The sequence below is a fragment of the Anomaloglossus baeobatrachus genome, chromosome 1, assembly GCF_048569485.1.
Source record: "Anomaloglossus baeobatrachus isolate aAnoBae1 chromosome 1, aAnoBae1.hap1, whole genome shotgun sequence".
Classification (NCBI taxonomy): Eukaryota; Metazoa; Chordata; class Amphibia; order Anura; family Aromobatidae; genus Anomaloglossus; species Anomaloglossus baeobatrachus.
In genome coordinates this window covers 399,747,985-399,763,817 of record NC_134353.1, presented here as the reverse complement: position 1 = coordinate 399,763,817, position 15,833 = coordinate 399,747,985, and the positions used below count along the sequence as shown (strand labels likewise).

The following is a 15,833-nucleotide window of genomic DNA, read 5'->3' as shown; positions in this document are numbered from 1 at the left end:
TTGTCAGAGGTCAAGTTTCAGTTCAACTGAAGGTTTTGGGTGCTAGGTTTCTTTTTATACACACCCACTAATTAACCGATCATTTAGGGAGCACAGGGGAGGATGTAAACTAGGATTGGGTGCATTATATGACAAGGTGGCAAAACTTTTGTCTTGCCAAAATCTGACTTTCCTGTGTTCATTAAATGATCAATATTTCAGCTTTGCAGCAACTTTATTTTCATAACCTAAACCAAATTTGGGAGGGTTTCAGCTTTCAAAAGAGTAATTTATGAAACCAATGGATGAATTTAAAGTCAGGTTATAAGCTTTCATTTACATAACATGGATAAGCGACAGAACTTCTGTCAGGGGCTGTATGTGTCCCTGCTATGTACTGTGTAATGGCTGCGTCTGACTGTACAGGGACATGGTCTGGTTACACCACAGCTCCTGGGCAGGGGAAGCCATCCACAACCTGTCTCCTCCCTACATTTCTGACCTAGTCTCCCGGTACTTACCTGCATGTAACCTTCGATCCTCACAAGATCTCCTTCTCTACTCCCCTCTCTTCTCCTCTTCCCACCATCGCATCCAAGATTTCTCCCGTGCCTCCCACATACTCTGGAATGCTCTGCCTCAGCATATCAGACTCTCGCCTACCTTGACAAGCTTCAAAAGGAACCTGAAGACCAACCTCTTCCAACAAGCCTACAACCTGCCGTAACCCTCAGTCTCATACAGCGCAACCCTAACCTACGGTATCCTCACCTATCCCTTGTAGACTGTGAGCCTTCGCCGGCAGGGACCTCTATCCTCCTGTACCTGTCTGTGTCTTGTATTGTTTATGATTATTGGACTTGTCCCTATTACGTATCCCCCTTTCACATGTAAAGCGTCATGGAATTTTTGGTGCTATAATAATAAATAATAATAGATTATCTCAACACAGGAGATGTGGTATGATCAGACCTGTCTCTGTATGGTCAGACACGGCCATTACACAGTACATAGCGGGGGCACATATATAACATTATCTCAGCACGGGAGATATGGTATGATGAGACCAGATCTCTGTACAGTCACACGGCCATTACATAGTACATGGCAGGGGCACCTATATAAGATTCTCAGCACAGGAGATGTGATATGATCAAACCATGTCCCTGTACAGTCAGACACGGCCATTGCACAGTACATAGCATAGGCACATATAAAAGATTATCTCAGCACAGAAGATGTGGTATGATCAGACCATATCCTTGTACATATAATAATTAGAAAGACAGGGGTTAATCTTCAAAAGAAAAGATTTTTATTACATCCAAACCATAGACAGCAACGTTTCACCCTACAATAGGGAAAATGGGTACAGTCAGACACGGCCATTATACAGCACATAGCAGGGGCACATGTATAAGATTATCTCAGCACAGGAAAAAGTTATATACATCCAATTGTGAAAATTATTATTACTTAAAGATCTGTTGATTTAAAATAAACTCTAAAATTATTATTATTTATTATTATAGCGCCATCAATTCCATGGCGCTTTACATGTGAAAGGGGTATATATAATAGGGACAAGTACAATAATCATAAACCGTACAAGACACAGACAGGTACAGGAGGAGAGAGGTCCCTGCCCGTGAGGGCTCACAGTCTACAAGGGATAGATGAGGATACAGTAGGTTAAGGTAGAGCTGATTGTGCTGCGCTGTATCAGACTGAGTGTTACGGCAGGTTGTAGGCTTGTCGGAAGAGGTGGGTATTCAGGTTCCTTTTGAAGCTTGGCAAGGTAGGCGAGAGTCTGATGTGTTGTGGCAGAGCATTCCAGAGTATGGGGGAGGCACGGGCAAAATATTGGATGCGATGGTGGGAAGAGGAGATGAGAGGGGAGTAGAGAAGGAGATCTTGTGAGGATCGGAGGTTACGTGTAGGTAAGTACCGGGAGACTAGGTCATAGATGTAGGGAGGAGACAGGTTGTGGATGGCTTTGTATGTCATGGTTAGTGTTTTGAACTGGAGTCGTTGGGCAATGGGAAGCCAGTGAAGGGATTGTCAGAGCGGAGAGGTCGGGGAGTAGCGGGGGGACAGGTGGATTAGCCGGGCAGCATAGTTTAAAATAGATTGTAGGGGTGCCAGACTGTTAGAAGGGAGGCCACAGAGCAGGAAGTTGCAATAATCCAGACGGGAGGTAATAAGGGCATGTATTAGTGTTTTTGCAGCTTCTTGGGAAAGGAATGTACGGATCCGGGAAATATTTTTGAGTTGGAGGTGGCAGGAGGTGAAAAGGAAGCAAAACCTAAAAAGATCCCAGTGATCAATTGTACCAATATAAGAGGTAAAAAGGAAGACCACTGGTATAGAAGAGACCAGAGACAAATATATAGTGAAATACACAATGATTTTAATAATAAAGTGAGTGTGACAAAAGGACAAACGGTACAGGCAAGAGAGTGTTAAAATGCCAGACACAAAAGATGCACAAACTACACCAGCAGTTGGTAAGCCAGCCACAAAACACGTAAATCAGTGTATGACAGGCAAAATAGCCAGAAAAAACAGGGAGAAGCAAATACATCAGAGGGTGGATTCCCTATATGAAGCTCACCCTTTAGAGTAATATCAGGAGCCTGTCATATCATAAGGTGGTAATATATTTACCTTGAGACATATTAGGGCTGTTTGGTAGGCAAGCTGGTGGTGGTGGGCGGGGCCTCGACGCGCGTTTCACCGGGCGTGGCTTCGTCAGGAGGCTGACCATCGTGTATAGCATGTGGGTTTATATAATGAATAGCAGGGATCACAGGCAAATCGGCGCGCTCCACGTCATGTTGCCCCGCCTTCCAGGGCAGGGGCCGCCGGGCACCACGTGGAAGAATAGAGGGAGGACGTGCGTCATCCCTTCATTCGTCACAGGAGTACCCGGAAGTCCCCACCACGGAAGGCACAGGCAGCGCATGCGCGCGTCGCGTCTGTGCACTGAATAACATCTACCTGGGTGTGACGTGGGGTGGGGGCGGTTAAAGAGGAAGAGAGACAACCGGACGTAAGTGTCACGGAGTTCAAGCATAAGAATCCTCCTATCACAGGAGACGCTGATCGCGCATGCGCGCGTCGCGTCTGTGCACTGAATGACATCCACCTGGGTATGACGTAGGGTGGGAGCGGTTAGGAAGGGGGAAGAACAACCGGACATAAATGTCACGGAGTATAAACATGAAAATCCTCCTATCGCAGGAGACGCTGATCGCGCATGTGCGCGTCGCGTCAGTCCTGGGTACAGCCAACCAGGCAAACACAGAGGAGTGTCATATGACAGATTAATTACATCACAGAATTTCTAAGGCCGGAATCCCCCATGTCAGAAGGCACAGAAGCGCATGCGTACATCGCATCAAAAATCCCCCAGCAGCCAAAAGGTGAAAAACATCATGGTATATCCCGGAGTCGGGATCCAAGAATCTGCCTGTTAACCCAGACACCCGCATATCCCAGGAGTGTAAACGAGGGACCGTTTAAGGGGCAATAGACATTAACCTAGATAAGGTAATGGGGCAGAAATTAAAGAAGTCAGTCTCTCCCTAGCCCAGAAAGAGTATAAAAATTCATAATAACTAGACAATGACAATTAACATTCATCTCATCAGGGCAAGAAGGATGGTAAAACATACATGGGATGAGGAGGAGGGAAAGGGGGGGGGGGGGGAAGAGGGGGGGGGGGGAAGGGAAGAGGGGGGGGGGAGGGGGGAAATCAGGGGGGGGCCTGGGACATGTAGCATAAACATATGCAAATAAGACATAGATTAAGAGATGTCAACGGCAATCTTCAGAGGTCCAAGTCGCTTCAATCCGCTCAAGTATGTATTCAGTCGTCTGAGGGGACGCACACAACGACATGGAGCAATTCGATCAGTATATACCTGGATAGAGGATCCCTAGAAATATAAACCACATAAATTAAAATCAAGTTAAAAAACATACAAGGATGGCCAAGGGGCCCAATTAAAATTCGCGCAACTTATTACAAAAAAGATTTGAAGCTAATCGCCTCGTTCAAGCCCAAGGGGGTGACAGTGTCCAAGGTGACCATCCACCTCGTCTCTTTTTGTAGGAGTCTCTTTGTCATGTCACCTCCCCTAGTGCCCATATACACGTGATCAATTCCACGTATACATAGGCCACGAGGGTTACTGGAGTGGTGGAAGAAAAAATGTTTGGGAATGGTTTTTAATTTTTCTGGTTCAAGAGATTGGGCAGCATTTCGGATGTCTCTGACATGCTCCTGTGAGCGAACTCTCAGACTGCGTGTAGTCATGCCAATGTAAATCAGCCCACACGGGCATGTGGCATGGTAGACGACTGCCTCCGTGTTACAATTGATGAAATGTACTATGCGGAACTGCTTGTCACCACGGGAGTTAGTGAAATCAAATCGCTTGGGGATGAATTGGCAGGCAGAACACGAGCCACATGGAAAGGAACCCCAGGGGGGGCCACGACTGCCAAATATGAATTTACTCCTAGGAGGAATATAGTGGCTCCTAGTGAGTAAATCCCTTAGGTTACGTGACTTGCGCCAAGTTTGGATGTGTGGCTTGAAAGAGAGATCAGAGTCTAGGATTACTCCCAGGCAGCGAGCGCATGGCACTGGGGAAAGTGAGCAGCCATTGACATTGATGGATATGTCAGATAGGGGAGTTGAGTGAGGAGGAGGAAAGACAATGAATTCTGTTTTGTCCATGTTCAGTTTTAGGAATCGAGCAGAGAAAAAGGATGAAATAGCAGACAGACATTGTGGGATTCTGGTTAGTAGGGAGGTGATGTCAGGTCCAGAGAGGTAGATCTGCGTATCATCAGCATAGAGATGATACTGAAAGCCATGGGACTCTGAGCTGTCCCAGGCTGAAGGTGTAAATGGAGAACAGCAGGGGTCCAAGAACTGAACCTTGGGGGACCCCGACAGATATGGGTGAGATGAGGAAGTGGTGTGAGAGTGGGAGACTGTGAAAGTTCGGTTGGATAAGTATGAGGAGATCCAAGATAGCGCCAAGTCTGTGATGCCCAGAGATGAGAGAATTTGTAATAGAAGAGAGTGGTCTACTGTGTCAAAGGCAGAGGACAGGTCCAGGAGGAGGAGGACAGAGTAGTGTCACTTGGCTTTTGCGGATAGTAGGTCGTTAGCGACTTTGGTCAGGGCAGTTTCAGTGGAATGATGGGGTCGGAAGCCAGATTGTAACTGATCAAAGAGAGAGCAGGAAAATGAACTTTAAAGATCTAAAAATAATGACATTGCCACTTCCTCACCTGACCTAAATCCTATTGAGAATTTGTGGGCCTTTCTTAAACTGGAGATTTATCGTGAAGGAAAACTATACACCTCTCTGATCAGTTTCTAGGAGGCTGTGGTTAGTGCTGCCCAAAAAGCTGATCTTCTACAAGAAGAAACTGACAAACTACATGGATGGAAGACTAATAACTGTTTTGTATTGAAAAGAAGGGTGGCTATATAGGTCATTGATATATATTTCAAATATCTGAAATGTATTTTAGTACATTTTACTTGTTTGGTTATTATTCTCACTTTACAGTTTAAAGATAACAATTGAAATGGCAACATTTTCATTTAGTTGTTTAATAATTCTGCACACCGAGATATTCTCCTATGAAAGACAGCCTCACTTTACCTTTCTTAAATATTTAGGTTTCAGATTTATTAACCTTTCAGATTGACCCACATTACCGTTGTTTTTCAATGATGAAATCATCAAAAATATAAATTCCATAATAATTATGTACCGGTCAACTGTTTGAAGCTTCTGCTTAAAGGGTGACTGGTGTCTGATCCCCACTAATCTGTCTGATAATAATGACCAATCCTGGAAATACGTTAATAAAATATAAGTAATTTAATATCTGGTTATTTTATTCTAAAATAATGTGTTGTCTGACAGGTGATGTGTCTTCTTGTAGAAGTACCAGGTCTTTTGAGCTGAGACATCTATTTAATATGACTTTGATATTTCTCCCTGCTGGATCACCATGTGAGAAGAGGCAAGGTTACTGTGATAAATTTAATGTCTGTCGGCTTGTTGATGCAGACGGACCCATTGCAAGACTGAAAAATACATTTTTGAATTTAATAGAGTTTGATCCTGCAGCCTGGATAAAGGTAATGGCATTATTGTGTGATAAATCATTACAGAATGAGTACATATGATAATTAAATTTACATCTACACACCTTCACAGCATGTATGTAGGAAGAGAAGGCCAAGCATCTCAGATTTCAACCAGTGATCCTTTTGTTTTCTAGAATTTAAGTAAGTACCAGTATAGTCTAGGAGTGTTTCTCCTAGAGAAAACAGAAGGGCATCACCAAGCAAAGCATTTCTATGTATGGGTAAATCAGGACAGATAGCTGTCGACTAGAGATGAGTGGATTTTTCAAAATTCAAATTTGCCAACTTTGCCAAATTTTTCCCAAAAAATTGATTTGCAACAAACCATTTCTCAATACTGGAAGACATGTAATTGCTCTTTAAATAGAAGAGGGTGAGAAGAGAAAAAGAGATAATCCAGATAATAATAAGAGTGTTGCGGGCAGGGTGACAGACCGCGGCAGGGGGGGGCTGCTCGAGACGCTCGGATCCGGGTTCGTTGCGGTGGCTCGAGGGAAAGCCGGACCCGGGCCTGAGCACCCATCTATCAACCGCAAGTGAAAAAGGGGATTTGTATATATAGGGCAGGTTTGTCAGTGACGCCACTCGTGGTGTGCGGTGATTGTTGGTGACACCGCCGCTGCCGCTGGAGGTGATGCCCGGGACTCGTGAAGTGGGGCAGCTGGATGTTTTCCCTCCCAGGGATGGGGCCCCGGGACAACACCTTCCCTAATACAGGTGGGATGGTGTAACGGAGTGCAGTCTGCAGGGTTGGACCGGATGGTGTTGGTGTACTCACAGTTCCTGAAATAACTGGACACAGAGTCCAGATGGTAAACCAAATTGCCAGTGACCGGTGACCTCCGGCGGATGTGTTCAGATCCCGCACCCTGATACAGCAGACAGGGGTCCCTTCCTCCCGCACTTAGTGTTTGTGTCCTTTTTGTTAACTACTCCACGTGAAACTGGGTAGTCCACTCCCGGTGATACTGTGTGTTGGGAGCTGTGGCCCATGAGAACTGACCTGTGGGATCTTAGCAGGCAATTGCAGAGCCCTATCCCCCTCGTTGGGCTTCTGTCTTGCTCTATCTGGGCCTCCTGTGGGACAAGACCTGAAATCCCATCACGGCTGGTCAATTGGTGAGGTGTTTGAAACTGTTCCTCGCCCTAGGGTCCAGGTACCCTGTCGTGCACGGCTCCGGACCGGATTCCTGCTGTCCATACTGATGGGCTACAACCCTGCCCCGATCCACTTAAGGTTTCCCGCGACGGATCTCTGTCGCCTGTGGCCCTGTCTACCGACTGCCACCTAGTCAGTTGTCCAGTCCTCTGGTAGCCCAGGAGCTCCAACTTCTGGCTATCCTGTTTACCGTCTCTCCAACTGTCACTTTCTGACTGAAACTGGCCCTTCCCATAACACCTCAGAACCCCTAGGTGGGCGTTGCCATCCGCTTGGCCCCGTACACTGGTGTTTCCTTATCGTCATGGGGGTGACCTAGGGTTTTGATGGCCGGTATTGTGTACCAATGTGGGGATTGTGATGGAGGACCAAAGAGGAGAGAATCCTGCACCTGGAAGAGGGGGGGCAGTCCTCTGTGACACCCTGATTTTGTAAGAGCGTCACACTCCCCCTTGGTAGAACACAGCCCGTCCTCGGGCTGTCCGGTCACTGGCTTTAATTGAACTGCTTCTGAAAAGGTAAAAAAAAAGGATATAACATAACATAAAACATTTCATCCCCCAAAGGGGAGGCACATCACTTAAACGTTGCTAAAAGTCCCTTCCCACCAGTCCACCCTAAAGAGTCAGAGTCCCGGAACCCTCTGGCCTGGAGGCTAGCCACCGGTTTAGGTGGTGACTGGGCCTCGGCCGACTCCACCGCAGGCCCTTCCTCTCCAGTGGGTGTCACTGTCCTGGCAGGAAGAGGAATAAGAAGGCAAATGGGTAATATTTACAAGAGCCCAAGAAAGTTTTTGGGTGGCCTCTGCCAGTCCTGAGGCCATGGTCCATTAAAACAAAGGGTAAGCAGGGGTTAAACAAGGGAAAGGAGGTTGCCGGGTATGTCTACCAAATCACTCTTTATCTTAATTTTTCTTGCAAATCAGGAGAGGTACACGGTAATTGGCTTTTTGACTAACAATTAATCAACATTTACAGTTTGTATATATACATTACAATACTATATACAGGTACATATAGGCATCACTCACTCCCTGAATCTGAGTGGTGGTTGACCTAGGTTAGGGCGTGTAGACCTCCTCTGCCCTAAGTTCTCTCCTAGACCCTGTGGTGCTGTACTATCTACAGGTTCCTCACTCCCCGTGATGGGCACTGTAGGTGGAAACCTACAGGTGCATGGCATGGTTACAGGTGCGACTCTAGGTGGGTGTACTGGTGCAATGTCAGTAGGCCTCTCTGGTTCTGGCTCTTCCACGGGTTGTGGGAATGTTAGAACGGGAACAATCAGTGCTCCATTTTGCATAGGCCAATCTGCTGGGAAGTCACATAGGATGGTGTGGATCACCTTCTTCTTTTTCTCAACACCGAGGGATAGAGTGAGAACTTCTTCTAGGATTTTCAGAGGTTACGGGCACTTTTTCAAGTGGTCTCTGGAGACTGTAGCCGTAGTTCTCCCTTGGTCTTTACTAATAAGGCAGGTCTTCTGGTTGTCAAAGTCAGAGGGTTGTGTGACATAGGAGATCTTTTACCATTGGTCGTCTAAATCTCTTTAGCACCACTTCCCCTGGTGCAAAAGGGGGTGGCTTTTGCCTGTTTGTTGAAGTGTTGCTCTTGCTTCTCTCTGCTTTGGTTCAGGTTTCTTTCAACATACTCCTGGATTTGTTTGTACTGCATCTGACGTTTGGAGTCCCAATATGCGGTTGGGGAGATTGTTTTAGGTACTTCAACGTCCATGTCCAAGTCCACCGGCAATCTTTCAGGCCTCGCCCTCATGAGGTACGCAGGCGTACGTTTAGTGGAACTGACGGGAATGTTGTTATACATATCTACGAGGTCGGGCAATCTCTCAGGCCACTGGTTATGTTCCTCGAGGGGTAGAGTCTTAAGCAGGTTGATGACTAAATGGTTCATCTTCTTACACATCCCATTGGTTTGGGCATGGTAGGGTGTAGTGTGCATCTTCCTGCATCCATACAGGCTGGAGAACTCCTTGAAGATTTCCGCTTCAAAGTCAGGGTCTTGATCTGTGAGGACTCTCTCTGGGTAGCCATGAGGTCTGCAGAAGTGTGCTTGGAAGACCTTCGCTGCAGTACGGGCCGTTAGATCTTTGATGGGTACCACAACCATAAATCTTGAGGAGTGGTCTACCATCGTGAGCGCGTACGTGTCTCCGCTCCTGCTTGGTGTGAGTTTGACATGATATAGAGCAACGAGTTCCAACGGCTGGCAGTTGATTATTGGCTGTAATGGGGCTCTCTGGCTGGTGCCATCCTTTCCTTCTTAGCACACAGGGACCACAATCCCTGCACCATGCTTCAATGAATTCTCTCATCCCAGCCCAGTAAAAGCGCTCTCTCAGTAGCATTTCCAGCTCTTCTACCAGCCGAAGTGTCCAGCTCCATCATGATAGGTTTCCAGGACCACTGTCACATATGCTTGAGGTACAACTATCTGTCAGACCCTCTCATGCGTCTTGGGATTGATGAGTCCTCTGCACAACTTGCCTTGCTGCAGATACAACCAGCTCCTCTCTTTCCACAGCCTCTGTGCTTCTAATGGGGCAGTGGGCTCTAATCTGGAATCAGCTTGGGAAATCAGCGTCTTGATAAATCTGACTGCAGGATCTCTATCTTGCGCTTCTTGCCAACCGTGATGAGGTAATAGGTTGACTGCTGCCTCCTGCTGACCGATGTAATATTTGGTGTTTTCCAAACTGTCAGGTTGATGGAACGCGGGTAGTTCAATCTTTTCCAACTCGTTCTCATCTACTCCATCATCAGGCAGGTGTGGCATTCTAGACAACGCATCAGCATTGGTGTTCTTACGACCGGCTCTGTACTTTATGGTGAAGTCATAATTCGCTAACAATTCAAAGTCGTTCTGGGATAGTCAAAGTGTGTATATATAGTGAATAAACAAATCCCTTTAAAACATCTCTTTAATAATATACTTATTAAAAATATTCCCAAGTGATTCACCCGTACAGCAATTATCAAGGGTGGTATAAATATACACCAGGGATGCCAATCCTAATCAGAGGATAAAAATATATACAATCAATGGTGGAGGACAAAGGAGGTTTGGGGTCCCACAGAGGGATTACTCACCCTGCCATCAACAGTGAGTAAAACCCCTGAAAGACATTCTGCTTGTGCGTGTGAGTAATTCTGCGACTTGTGGTTCCACACCCCTACACAGGGCCCTGGGGCTTGCCTCACTCTCAGGAGGCTATTACAACTGACTGCACCCACCATCAGCCCCAGGCATCCCTTAATCTGCAGTGGCGGTGTGGCACCCTGGACAAGCCAGGGGCCACAGGTAACAACACCAACACACCCTACACCCTGGTCAGGCACACCTAAGCCAGACACAAAACCCTTGTTGCCTTCCTCCAGGGGCTGATGCCCACACCAGGGTGTGGAGCCAGGCGGTTGGCCCCACCCACCGAGGAGTTCACAGTCCTGGAGGCGGGAAAAAGGAGTCAGAACAGTTTTGGAGAGGGAAAGTGGAGGAGTAGTAAAGCAGACTGAAGTCGGTCCGGGTGTATGGCCCGGACGGAGCAGCAAGGTTGGCAGACGGTGGTGACCATCTGCAGGAGAGGCCTATTGGAGTTTGCCGTAAGGACCGTGGACGGGCGGTGGCCTGGCGGTACCGGACCGGTATGCAAAGAGAAGCCAGCACCATCCGGCAGGGGCTTACGGTCCCCGACAAGGCTAGGAGTCGCCGTGAATTTGTCAAATCCGTTAGCGAAGGGAACCTCCTGGGTTTCCCAGCAGTCAAGTCCCGTAAGAAGGTGACAGCTCAACCAGTGAAGGGGACACAGCCACCGCCAAGGCAACCATTTCCCAGGGCCAGATTCTGCGGGCAAACCAAGCTGGGGAGCGGGTTACCGGTGGGAACTCATTGGAACCATACATACTACAGAGGTGCAGGGAAAGGCAGTCACCATCAACCTGCCGGGGAGACAACAACCGCAGCCGTCTGTGGGACCCGTCCATCCAGCCGTGTGTTTTACCGAGAACTGTGTCGTCATCGTTGGGCTGAGTGAGTACCACCGCCAGGTCCCGTAACCCACCTGCCTCACACAACCCTACCTCATCGGGCCCCGGGACAGCCAACCCCCTACCCACAGAGGGGAGAACTAACATCTAAGCTGCTCCATACCACCACTCCCGGGATCCCCGTCCAGAACAGCGGTGGTGTCACAACCTCACCACAACCGTGGGTGGCGTCACGGACAATCAATCCCCAAATCCAAACCCCCTTTCGCTCACGGGCGAGGAGCGCGCTCGAGACCCCAGGATCCGGCCCACCGCTTGAGCCACCACCGAGCAGCAAGCAGCAGTAGCCGGACCCGAGCAGTGGGTGAGTGCAGCGTCATCCTCCTCCCCGCCCGCGACAGTGGTCCCCATTGACCGCAATACCGAGAGTGGCGTCACGACAATCCTAAAAGAAGACATCTTACCTGTGACCAGAACCATCCCACCAAGTGGAGTCCCTGAAGGTAATGCACCGCTACACCGCACCTGTGGGGCTTCACACTTGCATAGGAGCTGCCATCTTGGTACAGCCCTTGATGAAGCGGCGGTAATAGCCCATCAGGCCCAGGAACTGTCGTACCTCCTTGATGGTAGTGGGTCTTGATCAGTTCTGGATAGCTGTTATCTTCTCCGGATCCGGAGCTACACCTTCTGCACTAACCACATGTCCGTGGTATTGGACTTTAGGCTTCAGTAAGTGGCATTTGGATGGTTTTAACTTCATCCCGTACTTGGAGAGGGCTTCGAAAACTTCTGCAAGATGTTCCAGATAATCTTCATACATTTTAGAATAGACAATGACGTCATCTAGGTATAGCAGTACTGTCTCGAAGTTGTGGTGTCGTAAGCAGCATTCCATCAGTCTCTGGAAGGTTCCTTGCGTGTTGCACAACCCGAAGGGCATGCTGTTGAACTCGCAGAGACCCATCGGGGTGGCGAAGGCGGTCTTCTCACGGTCTTCCTCAGCAACGGACACTTCCCAATAGCCACTAGTGAGATCAAGGGTAGAAAAGTAATTTGCAGTTCTCAATGCAGCTAACGATTCCTCAATATGGGGGGAGTGGATACGCATCCTTGTGCGTGATTTGATTAATTTTCCGGTAGTCCACACACATTCTCATGATGCCGTCCTTCTTTACCAGGACCAACGGAGCTGCCCAGGGGCTACAGCTGTCACGGATAACCCCAGCCTCCTTCATGTTCCTCAACATGTCCTTGGCACACTGATAATGTGCAGCCTCTCGTTGATAGGTAGGTGTGCACCTGTGGGGATGTGGTGTTGGACTCCTTTTATTCTCCCAAAGTCTAGCGGGTGTTTACTGAAGACTTGCTCGTATTCTTGCATTACCCTGTAGACCCCCTTCTTTTGGTGTGAAGGTGTGGAGTCAGTGCCTACGTGTAATTCCTGACACCACTCCTCTGACTGACTTGGTGAGCTGTCACTGACTGGTTGGGGTGCAGTGATGGTGGATGCTGCTGCTTGGATGGCATGTGTATCTACTGTGAACAGCTTGGCAATGGTGGCATATCTGGGTAGCTTAACCTCTTCCTCTCCGCAGTTCAACACTCTCACGGGCACTCTTCCCTTCCGGACATCAATCACTCCTCTGGCTGTCAAGACTGTGGGCCAGTGCACTGAAGGCAGGGGCTCTACCACTGCATGATAATCTTGTCCACGGGAACCTACTGCTGCCCTACACCAAATCATCATCTTACTTCGCGGAGGCACTGCAAGGGGAGCTACATCCATCACTCACACACCACCAATCTCTCCACCAGACAGATTCACCTGTTGCCGCTGCAGGAGGGCTCGGATCTCACGTTGCAGGACTCTCTGCCACCCCACTCTTGCCATTGCACACAGCTGCTGAAATAAATACAATACTTCTGCCATACAATTTTCAATAACATTGGTTCCTAGGAACATTTTCGGATTACGATCACTAAGGTCATTCTGCACCACTATAAGTCCTTCATGCTCTAACTCTACTCGCCCCACCTTAAGAGTCACTTCTTTAAACCCCACCTGGGTCATCGGGAGTCCATTAGCTGCAATAATGGTAAGGCTAGAATATGGCGGGGTAAGGTCATCATCAGACCAGTAACGCTTATACAGTACATAGGGTATAGTCGTTACCTGCGAGCCGGTATCCAGGAGTGCAAACGTTGGAATTTCGTCTATGGTGAGGGAGATGTTGGGGCGGCCTTCGACATACCGCTCACGCCAATCTGCTGGGCTTTGTTGTTCTATTCCTGAGGATTGGCCCTTGGCCTCAGGGGTTGCCCGTTTAAAGGACATCGTCGGGCGTAATGGCCGGTCTTGTTGTACCTGTAACAAATGGGTTGTCCATACTGGTTGCTGCTCTTTCTCTGCATCCAGGGGACATCCTCAGGGCTGTCAGCGAGCTGGATCTTCTCCGGCGGCTTGGTCTTTGGCTGGAGCTACATGGCCTTGAGGATCCTGGCGACGTCCTTGCTCAGCTGTTGAACATGGGATGACAGGTCACCGGGGGCTCTAGGGGGTGCTGCTGGCATTGCCGGTCCTGGTAATGCTAATGGAGGAGGCTTCACCAGCAGGTGAGGAGTGTCAGCTGGCCAAGATGATGGTATAGAGTCATTGACCTCAGGGGTCTGTAGAGCCTTTGTGGCCCGGTCCTTTAAAACTTCAAAGCTTAAGTCCGGGTGCTCCAGGGCCCACAGCCGCAGCTGCATGCGATCCTCTGTTTACCATAGCCCCTGCAGGAACTGCTCCACAAGCATTTTATTGCTCTCTAGTTCATTGATAGAGTCTACTAGCTTTAGAGTGCGCTGTGCGGTTTGTAGTCTCAGGGCATAGTCTCTAATGCTGTCCTGGGGACGCTGCCTGCAGTTGTAAAACTGCATCCTCAGCTCCGCCTCTGTGCTGGTTTCAAAGGCTACTTGTAGTTTATTAAATATGGCAGGTACCGGGGCCCAATCCTCGTCAGAACATGTCTCTACCTCCTGCTTGACTGCGCCTGTCAGCTGTCCGAGCACCACGGATGCGCGCTGCCGGCCAGTCATTGCATACATATCGAGAATAGTACATACCTTTTTCTTAAATACCTGCAGGGCTTCAGGTCGGCCATCATACTGGGGCAGCCAGGCAGCACCAGGCATATACGGTAGGGTAATCGGCATGACCTCCGTGACCGCCGGGACCGCAGGATCCGCTGCTCTTGCGACCGGAGTGGGGCCTGCTGCTTTTCCATCATCTTTTCGGTGTTTCCCCCTTGATTTTCAACAGCAGTCTTGCGGGACCCACTGTCCTTTGCTGCTACCTGCTCTGGAGGTCACCGGGTTCTGGCTGCGTTCACAGGAAGGTGGGCGGAGCTCCAGACTCGCGCTCTTTTCGGGGATGAAGATGGTGAGGTTGTCATTTTTGCCGCCGAAATGGCGGGCAAGATGGCGGCGATCCGAAAAATTGCAGCGTTTCAAGGGTCAACAGTCCAGGAAAGGCGCACTTCACCCAGGTTAGTGGATGGGGTAAGTATCTTGTTCGTGACGCCAAGGTGTTGCGGGCAGGGGGACAGATCGTGGCAGTGGGGGGCTGCTCGAGATGCTCGGATCCGGGGTTGTTGCGGTGGCTCAAGGGGAAGACGGACCCGGGACTGAGCACCCGTCTGTCGCCCGCAAGTGAAAAAGGGGATTTGTATATAGGGGAGGTTTGTCAGTGACGCCACCTGTGGTGTGCGGTGATTGTTGGTGACTAAAGATGAGCGATGTTTGAGGTTCGAGGTTCGCCAATTTCATGTTCGAGTGATTTTGGGGGGTGTTCGAGACGTTCGAAATCGAGCTTTCTGCTAAAAGCTCGACATTTCGATCAACAAGATGCCTAGCTAGTTACTAGCTGGCTTTTCACTGTAATAGTGTGAGTCACTGTGAATCACGCTATTATCAAAATTCAGCGTACAGTGTGCGGGGGGGTTTAGATCAGTGCTGCTGCTGAGTGCTGAGAGAATGCCGATAGCCAATTTCCCCCCCCCCCCAACCGCGCGTACAGTGGGGCGGGCCAGGCTGTCAGCAAATCAGAGACACACACTGCAAAGTGGATTTTTGCCAGACAAGCAAGGACATGTGTATAGCCTTATAAGACACGGCCATTTTCCCCGTCGCCTCCATTATCTCTCTGCTGCATGTGGGTGTCACCGCTCCCGCTGCTGCGTGCGCTATAGAGATACAGTGCAATTTACACATCGCTTTAGGGATTAGGGACTATTGGTTATTTCAGCTCTTTTTAGGGCTGATTTACAGGCTTTCATAGCCATAGCTGCTAGGCAGGTCCGTGCAAACGCTGTGTAGGGCTTTAGATAACAGCATCTGGCTACCTCAGCTCAGGCAATTCCTTGCTGCATTTTTTCATTAGCAGGGATAGAAAGTGAGGCTTCCTTTGCTGTCCACTGACCCACAGCACCTGTGCATTCTACCCACCTGCCCATTTTTGCCACGCTATT

General features: G+C 48.9%; 1 protein-coding gene across 2 annotated transcripts in view; it reads left to right on the top strand.

Moving 5' to 3' along the window:
- LOC142293815 (disintegrin and metalloproteinase domain-containing protein 10-like) overlaps positions 1-15,833 on the top strand; it is a 405,039-nt gene that overhangs the window by 381,758 nt on the left and 7,448 nt on the right. For both annotated transcript variants that reach the window (XM_075337844.1, XM_075337843.1), the window contains exon 14: positions 5,937-6,154. In XM_075337844.1, the coding sequence (XP_075193959.1) occupies positions 5,937-6,154 (218 nt within the window). The remainder of the gene's footprint in view (positions 1-5,936; positions 6,155-15,833) is intronic.